The sequence below is a fragment of the Helianthus annuus genome, chromosome 12 (assembly GCF_002127325.2).
Source record: "Helianthus annuus cultivar XRQ/B chromosome 12, HanXRQr2.0-SUNRISE, whole genome shotgun sequence".
NCBI classification, from domain to species: Eukaryota; Viridiplantae; Streptophyta; class Magnoliopsida; order Asterales; family Asteraceae; genus Helianthus; species Helianthus annuus.
This window is the reverse complement of record NC_035444.2, coordinates 14,004,174-14,016,549: the sequence shown is the minus strand read 5'-3', so window position 1 is coordinate 14,016,549 and position 12,376 is coordinate 14,004,174. Positions and strand designations below refer to the sequence as shown.

Sequence of the window (12,376 nt, the reverse complement as noted above, 5' to 3'; positions counted from 1 at the left end):
GGATAAAATAATGCCAAGTGTAAAATCATTTTTATTTATAAGTATAGAGATGATAATTGCATCATAGATTTGTATCTCTATATATAAAGAAATTTGTTAAATATGTGTAATAAAAGTTTAACAATTTTCATTATATATGGAAAATAGAATAACCATGTTTTTACATATTATTTGTCTTTAAATAACTTTTTCTTATAAATATAAATAATACCTAAAGCATCTTCATCCAATTCAAAGTTTTATTATCAGTGAAGATGCTTAACTGTTTTTTACGTTTTCTATCAAACAACAAGATGAATTCTTGGGTATGTTGATATTATAATTATTTTTATTTCTTTATCATATGTTTGTATTAATTCTTACTTTGCATATAGATTTTACCGAGGAGTTACCACAACTGGGTAGCTGATTTCAAGTTAGCTACTGATGGTATGGTTCAAATCATTACACTTGATGAAAGAATTTTTAATGTCAAAATTAGAAAAGCAGGTTCTTCATACTTTTTTCATGACGGATGGTTCAATATGATTCAGTCACTACTATTACCAAAGAATTCATTGCTTATGTTTCAGTACGAAGGTAGTCTAACTTTTAGATTGATATACTTCTATCAAGATTTTGCACTTGCTCAAGGTGATTTCTTACATTGCCAAACATCACAATTCTCTGAACATAAAGATCATTTGGTAATTATTTTATTTTTTTATGTTTGTACTATAGTGGTATTTGACAAATTTTACAAAACTTTCTTTAATATAAAATATTTTTTTTTGTACTTGCAGCTTATCGATAGATTTTTTGTTCATCATAAGTTGAAGAATATACTACCTACGAAACATGTTACTATAACCTCTTTTCCTAACCGTACATGGTTGGATGTTATGGAAAAACATGGTGACAATTTTTATATGACTACGGATGGGATCGCATTAAAGAAGACATGAAAATTGAAGATGAACACTTTATTATCTTCGATATGATTTCTGAGTCAAAATTTGATATGATGGTTTTTAGAGGGACAGAAGCTTTGGTCCGTATTCCTGAACGACATCTTGGACGTGTTAAAGTAGAAGTTAAAAAAGAAGTTAATGAAGAAGGTGTTGCTTAAATTGTTTAGTGTTCTTTATGCTATGATTATGAACGAATAAAAGAGAAGTTTGTTGTTCTCAGTATTACATTTTATTAATTTTTACTCATATAGACGTTCTTATCATTTATTCATCCACCTTATTCATCATGCAAATTTTCATTTATTAATATATATGTATGTATTATTTTTTTTTTTACAAAGATAGATTAACAACCCGTGAGTATTCACGGGTTATAACCTAGTCTATACTATATAATAAAAGAAACCTGATTTTGGACACGTGTCATTCATTGAAGATGTCTACATTTGTAATTTCCTACCTTTTCATACTTAATATTATTATTTACCAAATTGACACTTTTTTATTTCGTTTACCCTTATCTCATATTTTATGAAAAAACAATATCGATTATTCCATCTCTTCCACAATACTTTATTCGCTTCCATCTATCTACTATAATAAAAGAAACCAAGTTTTGGACACGTGTCATTCATTGAATCCATCTATTTTTATAGATAAATAATATCAATTAAAAGATAACTATACAATTAAATTTAATATAAATTTAAACAATTCATATAGGAGATAATATATATAATATTTTAAAATAGAGTAAATTACAAAAATCGTCCTTTATGTATGTCACTTATTGCAAACTGTGTCCTTTGTCTTCAATAATTACAGAAAACGTACTCCATGTTTGCAAACCCTTGCAAGTTATGTCCTTTAGCCCTAACTCAGTTAATTTAAATGATTTATTTATTTTATTAAACTAAAATAGTTAAGGGTAGAACCTATTTCAAAAATGTTTAAAAGGTGTTTATTGGTTCTATACATATATTTTCGTGTTCAATTCTCAACTCAAATACGGTAATCACTATGTTTACGTGATATTTATAAGAACAATCACCGCAATCACCCCATCCATCGTATATCGAGTATATCCGTTAGTTTTTTTTAAGATATAATTTTTTATTAGATTCATTCAACCCGTGTAATAAACGAGGTTTTTTAAAGATATAACATTTTTCTTTTTTACTATACAAAATTACATTTATGCAACTCGTGTAATACTCGGGGTTTTAAAAATATAACTTTTTTTATTATGTAGTATATAAAATTAGATTTATTCAATACATATAGTACATAGGATTTATAAAGATATAACTTTTTATTGTTTGATATATAAAATTACATGTGTTCAACCCGTATAACACAGCCTCCCGCTTTAGTCTCCCTAACGGTCGAACTTAGTCTCGCTCCTCAGCTCGACGAGGTTCTTAAAAATGTAACTTTTTATTATTTAATATATAAAATTAAATTTACTCAACCCATACAATATACGGGGTTCTTAAAGATATAACTTTTTTTATTATTTAATATATAAAATTACATTTATTCAACCAATGTAATAAACGAGATTTTTAATTATATATTGTTTTATTATCTAACTTATAATAAAAGACTCCAAATAATGACACATGTCATTCTCTCCTTCAACCTCATAAATTTTATTATATTTATTTATGTAACGCCCCAAAAATGTTAGCAAGAAAATAAATATACAAAGTAAATAAAGAATGAAACTTGGTTAATGAAACATGACCAAATGGTAACTAATTAGGTGATAAAGTCTAACTTAAAACATATTATCAAAGTAGGAGGACTAAAGTGCAAATATTAAACAAATAGGGGTTTAATTAGTGAAGGAAAAGAAAAACACCATATCTGGTGTTGGGATCGATCGAACAAGGGCAGGGAGAGGGTGAATAACCCTAAACTCAAGAAAATAAGAATTGAAGCTAAAATCTCAAGGGAAATTCGATGCATGAGCCCTCCTTTGCGAAAATCTAACCCTAAGTATTGAAGTGGTAAGTCTAATTTGCTGAATTTGTGAATTATTGAAAAAGGGGTAAAACCCAATCTCGATTCCTTGTGTAAATTGTGATGAATCTGAGTTAAAACTTGCTTTTAGAACAAGAATCATGCTTGAATTTAGGATTGTATGAAAAATGTAGTGAAAACCCACTTTGTAAAGATTATGTTACTAGTAGGAGGTTCATAAGGAATATGATCATGTTTTAGTTGATATGTGAAATTGTTGTGATGCTTGAATGCTAGATAAACTGAATTTAGAATGGGAATTATGTGAATTTAGAGGAAGGTGATTTTGTGTGGTGATAAGCTAGTAAGAACATGCTTAATAGACTTGTACCTTGAATCTTGAATGTGATGCCTACCAAGTGTTTGATGAAATGCATAAAAGATGAGTGTATACGAAAATAGTAGAAAGAATTGATAAACTAAGTGAAAGAATGAATGTTCTAATGTAGGCGTGAAAGAAGAAGGTACAAGCACTAAGCAAGCGGAAGGAGCACAAGATCGAGGTATGCTTCGTGTCATACGAGTCTTTATTATATTTCCTATTTATATAAAAATTTCGTTGTAAAAGTTATCCTTGTATAACGAGTTTGACAATGTAGTAAGTAAACGACAAATCCCTTGTGGATTTGGGTATGTTAATGAAAATAGTGTTGAGTTATGCTAAACCCAATTTCACGGGTTGAATGTGTATGCTTAGCTCTCTACGAGAGTGTTTATGCTAAACCCAATTTCACGGGTTGAATGTGTATGCTTAGCTCTCTACGAGAGTGTTTATGCTAAACCCAATTTCACGGGTCGAATGCGTATGCTTAGCTCTCTACGAGAGTGTTTATGCTAAACCCAATTACACGGGTCGAATGCGTATGTCAAACTCTCTACGAGAGTGGTTATGCTTAGCCCAATTATTGGGTTGTTGTATGCTTAAGAGTAAGAATGTTTTATGTGGATAAAGCTAAAACGAAAGGTTATGATTTTCTATGGAAATAACTAACTTATTAAATTGTGAATGTTAATGTAGGTAAAGCACCTCTATAGGCGATTTGGAGTTATGGGACGAGCACATGTTCAAGCCTTGTAATACCAAGCGCTTCCGCAACTTATATGCATACTTTTGGGTCCATGTTTTGTTACTTTGTTAAACTTTGTTGAAATGTTTTAGACTTAAAAATTCATTACTTTTGTTGGAATGGTTTTATGTAAACGTTGAATGTTATGTTAAAAACAGGGGGTATGTCCGTTTTACGAACGGGTCATGCCCAATTTTTGTAAAAATTTCTATTAAGTGTCAAAGTTGCATTTCGATGTTCCGAAAAATCTTGTTTATGTAGTTAATCTATTATTTTCGAAAAGCGGTCCTTACAAGTTGGTATCAGAGCCATGGTTTGAGGGATTCGAGCTTTTAACGCGATGCTTGAACTCAAACCAATGGCTCGTTCGAAAGTGTGCTCGCTCCCGGATCGCCAATGAGGTAATAATGTATGATTTCGATAAATGCTAGTATATGTTATGAGTTTAAGATGTAAGGTTAGGTTAAATATGTGAAGTAACAATTATGGGCATCAAAACAAGTAATTCCGGAACCCGGGCAGCTGGTACGGACCTGGAAATGGGTTAAAACACAAAAAAATAAAGTTGCAGCGAAATGATCAGGGGAAGGCCGTCGCCGACGCCCTGTAGGTCCGTCGCCGACGCCTTATTTTGGCCGACGGCCTAAGTTCCTGTCTACGGACCTTTTTACCCGACGCCCATTTTTAAGAGCCGTCGCCGACGGGCTACCCTGCCGTCGCCGACGGCTAGCGTGGGATTGGTTCGCTGATTTGCCTTGTTTTACCCATTCTAAGTTCCCGTATCGATTGAAAGCCTACTAAATTGTGATGAAAAGTCCATGTGGGACTTCATAAGTATGGGGAACCATAAATAGAAATTATGAAGTGATGAACTCGAAATAATCGGAGGTGACGAGTCGAATAATATGAACGAATAGTAAAAATTAAAAAGGCAAGTAAAATTCAACTAAGGGAAGGTGAATGAAATAAACTTGGAGTAATGAACTATGACGTAATGAAAGCTTGTTAGTTGTGTTAAATGTAAATGTGATGTTGTGTAGATGGCCGATGCAAGAAATATCAATGATGATAATGATGATAACAATGATGCGGTTAGACAAGAAGCATTCGAGAACAGAGTTACAGAAGTAGCGGAAGGGGTTATACAAGCCAATCTTCCACGGTTGGCTCAAGAAGTAGAAAGCCGAGTTCTAGGGGTTGTGGATGCTATGATGACTAATAAGTTCGAAGAGTTGAAGGAATTAATCGAAGGATCCAAGAGTAAAGGTAAGGAACGAAGGTGCACTTACAAGGATTTTATGGCATGCCATCCGATGACGTATGACGGTAAAATTGACCCAGTCGAATGTCAAAGATGGGTCTCGAATATAGAGGCGGTGTTTATACGAAGCCGGTGCGATAAGGAGGACCAAGTGATGTTCGCTACCGGTTTACTAACCCATCAAGCGAAAGATTGGTGGGATGCGCACAGCAAGGAAATAGGCGAAGATAGGCTGCAAGCTATGACTTGGCAAGAGTTCAAGGGGCCCTTCATGAGATATCATTGTCCTCAGTCGGCGATCGACAAGATTCAGGAGGATTTCTTACGCCTCCGGCAGAAAAACGAATCAGTGAATGAAATAGCAAACAATTTTATGGATAAGATGAAGTTCTATGGAGAATTGGTAACAACCGAGAGGATGAAGATAAGTCGCTTCTATGGCGTGTTAAAAGCAGAAGTTAGAGAGTTCATCACTCCCTCAAAATGTGAAACTCTTGAAGAGCTCATTGATTTAGCGCGGGATAGAGAGATCGAAATTAAAAGGCAAGAGGAGCGAGGTGAAAAGAGGCCGAGTGAAAAAGGGGCAAGTTTTAGTCCATCCAAAAAGGGGAAGTTTCAGGATCAAGGAAGAAAGGGTAAGTCGAAAGGTGGGATTACGCCATGCAAGACGTGTGGAAAGCTCCATACCGGAGAGTGTTTGCTAGGTAAGAAGGGGTGCTTTAAATGCGGTAAGGAGGGGCATTCGTCCTATCAATGCCCGGACAACCCAAAGACTTGTTTCAACTGTTTCGAAAAAGGGCATATCAAGTCGGAATGTCCAAAGCTTCAACAAGGGTCAAAGAAAGAAGATAAGAAGCAAGAGGGTTCTAGGGCAAAGGGGAGAATGTATCAGATCACGTCTGAAGAAGCCAAGTCCCAACCAAATGTGGTTTCAGGTATTTTTCTAATAAATTCTACACCGGTTTACGTTTTGTTTGACACCGGAGCTACCATGTCGTTTATCTCTAGTGAACTTGTTCAACGTCCATCCTTTAAGATTGAACGAATGTCGATGCCCTTAGAAGTAGAGATAGCAGATAGCAAAAGTTTCTTGTTGCACGAAATATGTAAAAATTGTAAATTGACCATTGAGGATGAGGAGTTTGCTATTGATCTTATTCCCATGATCTTGGGGGAATTCAAAGTAATAGTGGGTATGGATTGGATGTCTCAAAACCACGCGGAGATAAATTGTGAAACCAAAACCATACATCTCCGAGCCCCAAGTGGAAGACGATTAAATGTACAAGGCGAAAGAAAGATAGAAGCGAAGCTATGTACTCTCGTTCAAGCCACTAAGTACGTGCTCAATGGGAGTAGAGCATACTTAGCTTACGTAGTAAATACTCAACAAAGCTCCCCAAAGCTTGAAGATGTTGAAGTTGTGAACGAATTTCCGGATGTATTCCCGGAGGAATTGCCGGGACTCCCTCCCGAGCGAGAAGTGGAGTTCAATATCGAATTGAATCCGGATGCGAAACCAGTCGCGAAGGCTCCCTATAGATTAGCTCCCACGGAAATGCGGGAATTAATGACACAAATACAAGACCTCCTAGACAAAGGCTTTATACGCCCAAGTGTGTCGCCTTGGGGAGCGCCCGTCTTATTTGTTAAGAAGAAAGACGGGTCGATGCGCATGTGCATCGACTATAGGGAGTTAAATAAGCTAACCATAAAGAACCGCTACCCTTTACCTAGAATTGACGACCTTTTCGATCAGTTACAAGGGGCGAGTTGGTTCTCCAAGATAGATCTGCGATCGGGGTACCATCAGGTTAGAGTACGAGGAGAAGACATTCCAAAGACCGCATTTAGAACCCGTTACGGACATTATGAATTTTTAGTTATGTCCTTCGGGTTAACAAATGCGCCGGCGGCATTTATGGACCTTATGAACCGTGTATGCCGACCCATGTTGGATAGATCGGTAATTGTATTCATAGATGACATTTTGGTTTATTCACGAAGCAAAGACGAACATGCTGTACATTTGCGTGAAGTACTTGAAACTCTCCGTAAGGAGAAGCTCTACGCAAAATTTCCAAAGTGTGCCTTTTGGCTTAGGGAGGTACAGTTTCTGGGGCATGTGATAAATGCGGAGGGTGTTATGGTTGATCCTTCAAAGATCGATGCTGTAATGAAGTGGGTTCCTCCGAAAAATCCAACAGAGATAAGAAGTTTTCTGGGTCTTGCTGGATACTACCGAAGGTTCATACAAGATTTTTCCAAGATAGCCTTACCCTTAACAAAATTGACAAGAAAGAAAGAGAAGTTTGTATGGGAAAAAGAACAGGAGGAGGCTTTTCGAATGTTGAAAGAAAAACTATCAAGTCCTCCGATCCTAACGTTACCAGACGGAACCGAAGACCTGGTGGTCTATTCAGACGCTTCACACCAGGGATTGGGCTGTGTTCTAATGCAAAGAGGGAGAGTTATCGCTTATGCTTCGCGACAATTGAAGCCTCATGAGGTGAATTACCCCACACACGACTTGGAATTAGCGGCGGTAGTGTTTGCATTAAAGATTTGGAGGCATTATCTATATGGGGCAAAATGCACCATTTACTCGGACCACAAAAGCCTTAAATATTTCTTTGAACAAAGAGACCTAAATATGAGGCAGCGGAGGTGGCTGGAACTTATCAAAGATTATGATTGTGATATCCTCTACCATCCGGGGAAGGCAAATGTAGTAGCCGACGCATTAAGCCGTAAAGAGTATCCACCTCCCGTAAGAGTGAAATCCATGAAGATGATAGTTACGCCACGATTACTCGAGGCGATACGCGAATCCCAGATAAAGTCGCTCGGAGCGGAAGACCTGAAGAGGGAACGACTAAAAGGTGTGATCGATAATCTAGAAGAAAATTCGACCGGGCTTAAGACGCGGTTCGGCCGAATTTGGATTCCGTGATTCTGCGAAGTCAAAGCTGCCTTGCTCGACGAGGCACATAAGTCTCGATATTCGGTCCATCCCGGGGCTACAAAGATGTATCGAGACTTGAAAACCAACTATTGGTGGCCGGGTATGAAGCGTGACATAGTTAAATACGTCGCGAAATGCTTAACATGCTCCCAAGTCAAAGTAGAACATCAAAAGCCATATGGGAAATTACAACCTCTGGAGATACCAGTATGGAAGTGGGAGGAGCTAACGATGGATTTGATAACCAAACTTCCTAAAACAAAGAAAGGGCACGATACAATATGGGTAATCGTAGACCGACTTACAAAAAGCGCTCACTTTTTACCCATCAAAGAAACTTACTCTTCCGAGAAAATGGCAGAAATTTATATGAACGAGATCATATCCCGTCATGGAGTGCCCGTGTCGATTGTCTCGGATCGGGACACTAGATTTACTTCTCGCTACTGGCGGAAGTTTCACGAGAGTGTGGGTACGAAGTTGCACTTAAGTACCGCCTACCACCCTCAAACTGACGGCCAGTCAGAAAGAACCATTCAAACGCTCGTTGATATGTTGAGGGCGTGTGCCTTAGATTTTGGGGGAAATTGGGACGACCAATTGCCACTGGTCGAATTTTCTTATAATAACAGTTACCATAGTGGTATTCAAATGGCACCTTACGAACTATTATACGGGAGAAAATGTAGGACTCCCGTATGTTGGGGCGAAGTGGGACAAAGGGAGCTTGCACCAAGTGATTTAATAGCAGTAACGAATGAAAAGATCGAAATGGTTAGAACAAGGTTAAAAGCAGCTCAAGATCGGCAAAAAGCTTATGCAGACAAGAGGAGGCGTCCTATCGAGTTTCAAGTTGGAGATTTTGTCTTGCTAAAGGTGTCCCCATGGAAGGGTATAATCCGTTTTCGCAAACGGGGAAAGTTAGGTCCTCGTTACATCGGGCCGTTTAAAATCTTAGCTCGGGTTGGAAGGGTTGCGTATCAACTAGAATTACCGCCTGCTTTAGACGGGATTCACCCTACCTTCCACGTGTCACAATTGAGAAAGTGCCTTGCGGATGAGACATCACTAGTACCTCTTGATGATATTGAGTTGGACGAAGGGTTAAATTATGTCGAAAGGCCCATAGCCATTAAGGATTTCAAGGTGAAGAATCTCCGCAACAAAGCTGTTAGACAAGTGTTGGTACAATGGCAGCACCGGAAGGGTTCGGATCTTACGTGGGAAGCAGAAGACGAGATGAGGAGGCACTATCCTTTTCTTTTCGGTATGTCAATATTTAAATTATGATCAGGTTTCGGGGACGAAACCTCCTTTAAGGGGGGTAGACTTGTAACGCCCCAAAAATGTTAGCAAGAAAATAAATATACAAAGTAAATAAAGAATGAAACTTGGTTAATGAAACATGACCAAATGGTAACTAATTAGGTGATAAAGTCTAACTTAAAACATATTATCAAAGTAGGAGGACTAAAGTGCAAATATTAAACAAATAGGGGTTTAATTAGTGAAGGAAAAGAAAAACACCATATCTGGTGTTGGGATCGATCGAACAAGGGCAGGGAGAGGGTGAATAACCCTAAACTCAAGAAAACAAGAATTGAAGCTAAAATCTCAAGGGAAATTCGATGCATGAGCCCTCCTTTGCGAAAATCTAACCCTAAGTATTGAAGTGGTAAGTCTAATTTGCTGAATTTGTGAATTATTGAAAAAGGGGTAAAACCCAATCTCGATTCCTTGTGTAAATTGTGATGAATCTGAGTTAAAACTTGCTTTTAGAACAAGAATCATGCTTGAATTTAGGATTGTATGAAAAATGTAGTGAAAACCCACTTTGTAAAGATTATGTTACTAGTAGGAGGTTCATAAGGAATATGATCATGTTTTAGTTGATATGTGAAATTGTTGTGATGCTTGAATGCTAGATAAACTAAATTTAGAATGGGAATTATGTGAATTTAGAGGAAGGTGATTTTGTGTGGTGATAAGCTAGTAAGAACATGCTTAATAGACTTGTACCTTGAATCTTGAATGTGATGCCTACCAAGTGTTTGATGAAATGCATAAAAGATGAGTGTATACGAAAATAGTAGAAAGAATTGATAAACTAAGTGAAAGAATGAATGTTCTAATGTAGGCGTGAAAGAAGAAGGTACAAGCACTAAGCAAGCGGAAGGAGCACAAGATCGAGGTATGCTTCGTGTCATACGAGTCTTTATTATATTTCCTATTTATATAAAAATTTCGTTGTAAAAGTTATCCTTGTATAACGAGTTTGACAATGTAGTAAGTAAACGACAAATCCCTTGTGGATTTGGGTATGTTAATGAAAATAGTGTTGAGTTATGCTAAACCCAATTTCACGGGTTGAATGTGTATGCTTAGCTCTCTACGAGAGTGTTTATGCTAAACCCAATTTCACGGGTTGAATGTGTATGCTTAGCTCTCTACGAGAGTGTTTATGCTAAACCCAATTTCACGGGTCGAATGCGTATGCTTAGCTCTCTACGAGAGTGTTAATGCTAAACCCAATTACACGGGTCGAATGCGTATGTCAAACTCTCTACGAGAGTGGTTATGCTTAGCCCAATTATTGGGTTGTTGTATGCTTAAGAGTAAGAATGTTTTATGTGGATAAAGCTAAAACGAAAGGTTATGATTTTCTATGGAAATAACTAACTTATTAAATTGTGAATGTTAATGTAGGTAAAGCACCTCTATAGGCGATTTGGAGTTATGGGACGAGCACATGTTCAAGCCTTGCAATACCAAGCGCTTCCGCAACTTATATGCATACTTTTGGGTCCATGTTTTGTTACTTTGTTAAACTTTGTTGAAATGTTTTAGACTTAAAAATTCATTACTTTTGTTGGAATGGTTTTATGTAAACGTTGAATGTTATGTTAAAAACAGGGGGTATGTCCGTTTTACGAACGGGTCATGCCCAATTTTTGTAAAAATTTCTATTAAGTGTCAAAGTTGCATTTCGATGTTCCGAAAAATCTTGTTTATGTAGTTAATCTATTATTTTCGAAAAGCGGTCCTTACAATTTAATAAATTTTCTTTTAATATTAATATTAATTAATAATAACCAATATATAGATAACATTTATTTTTATCCTTATCTTTATCTAAAATTAAGAAATAATTTCAATTTTGCAATTTAGACCCTTTCTTTTTTTACTTTTAACCCAAAGTTTTTTATTTTTTTCAATTTAATCCCAACTCTTTTTTATTTTCAATTTTGGTCCACCATAGTTTCCATCTTTCCCAAGTTTTTCATTTCGTTCTAAATTTTGTGAGTTAACGCACCGCAACGTGCGTGCGTGTGGGGTTCAACATTTTTCGTATATTTTTTCCCATTTGACTGGCCCCTCGCGTCACATCTATTTGTCTGCGTTTGACAAGTTCGTCCATCACGCGGGTCCTGGATGGACTTAGTTATTTTTTTCTATGTTTTACGTTTCGGTTTAATTTCTCAGCAACGAGCGTGCGTGATTCAAAGATTTTACGTCTGCTTTTCGCTCGGTGTTATTTTTTTCCCGTTTTTATTTATTTTGTTTTTACGAGCTTTTCCGGTGTTGTTGGTCGCTGACAATGGTATAGTATTGCTACTACTTAACACAGTTTTATGACAACCGCTGCAACGCAAGGGCTTAATACTAGTTTGGTATATAAAATGACATTTATTCAACCCATATAATAAACGAGATTTTTAAAGATATATTTTTTTATTATTTGATATATAAAATTGTATTTATTCAACCCGTGTAATACACGGGGTTCTAACCTAGTATTTATATTAAAATAATTGTTTCGTGTAATTATTATTATTGATACATCATTATTTATAGAACCATCATTATTTACATATAAATATTTACATATTTATAGAATCATTATTGATCTATATCTTATTTTTATATTGCATTTTTTTTTTTAATTTAGTTTGTACTTATCTTTTCCGTTCAAATGGGACAAAAGTAAAATTATTGGGTTTCACATTTGTAATTAGTTATTTTTTTTATTAAGATGCTATCATTCTATTTGCTCATGTTCAAAATGATCAGAAAAAAAAAACTCAGTTATTTTTGTTTCTAGGAAATC

General features: G+C 36.2%; 1 protein-coding gene and 1 long non-coding RNA gene across 3 annotated transcripts; both read left to right on the top strand.

The window, feature by feature from the left end:
• Positions 1–2,648: 2,648 nt before the first annotated feature.
• LOC110896414 lies at positions 2,649–4,275 on the top strand. 2 transcript variants are annotated; one of them, XR_002567896.2, is made up of 3 exons: positions 2,649–2,962; positions 3,425–3,478; positions 3,994–4,275. It is a non-coding gene; the product is annotated as an uncharacterized LOC110896414 (long non-coding RNA). The 2 variants fall into 2 exon arrangements; XR_004874503.1 differs by lacking the exon at positions 2,649–2,962 and having other exon boundaries at positions 3,113–3,478.
• Positions 4,276–5,082: 807 nt separating this feature from the next.
• Positions 5,083–11,256, top strand: LOC110892484. Its single transcript, XM_022139643.1, has 3 exons — positions 5,083–6,238; positions 10,406–10,459; positions 10,975–11,256. Exons 1-3 carry the CDS (start codon positions 5,083–5,085, stop codon positions 10,989–10,991), a joined length of 1,227 nt encoding a protein of 408 aa, XP_021995335.1. The 3' UTR covers positions 10,992–11,256.
• Positions 11,257–12,376: the final 1,120 nt, after the last annotated feature.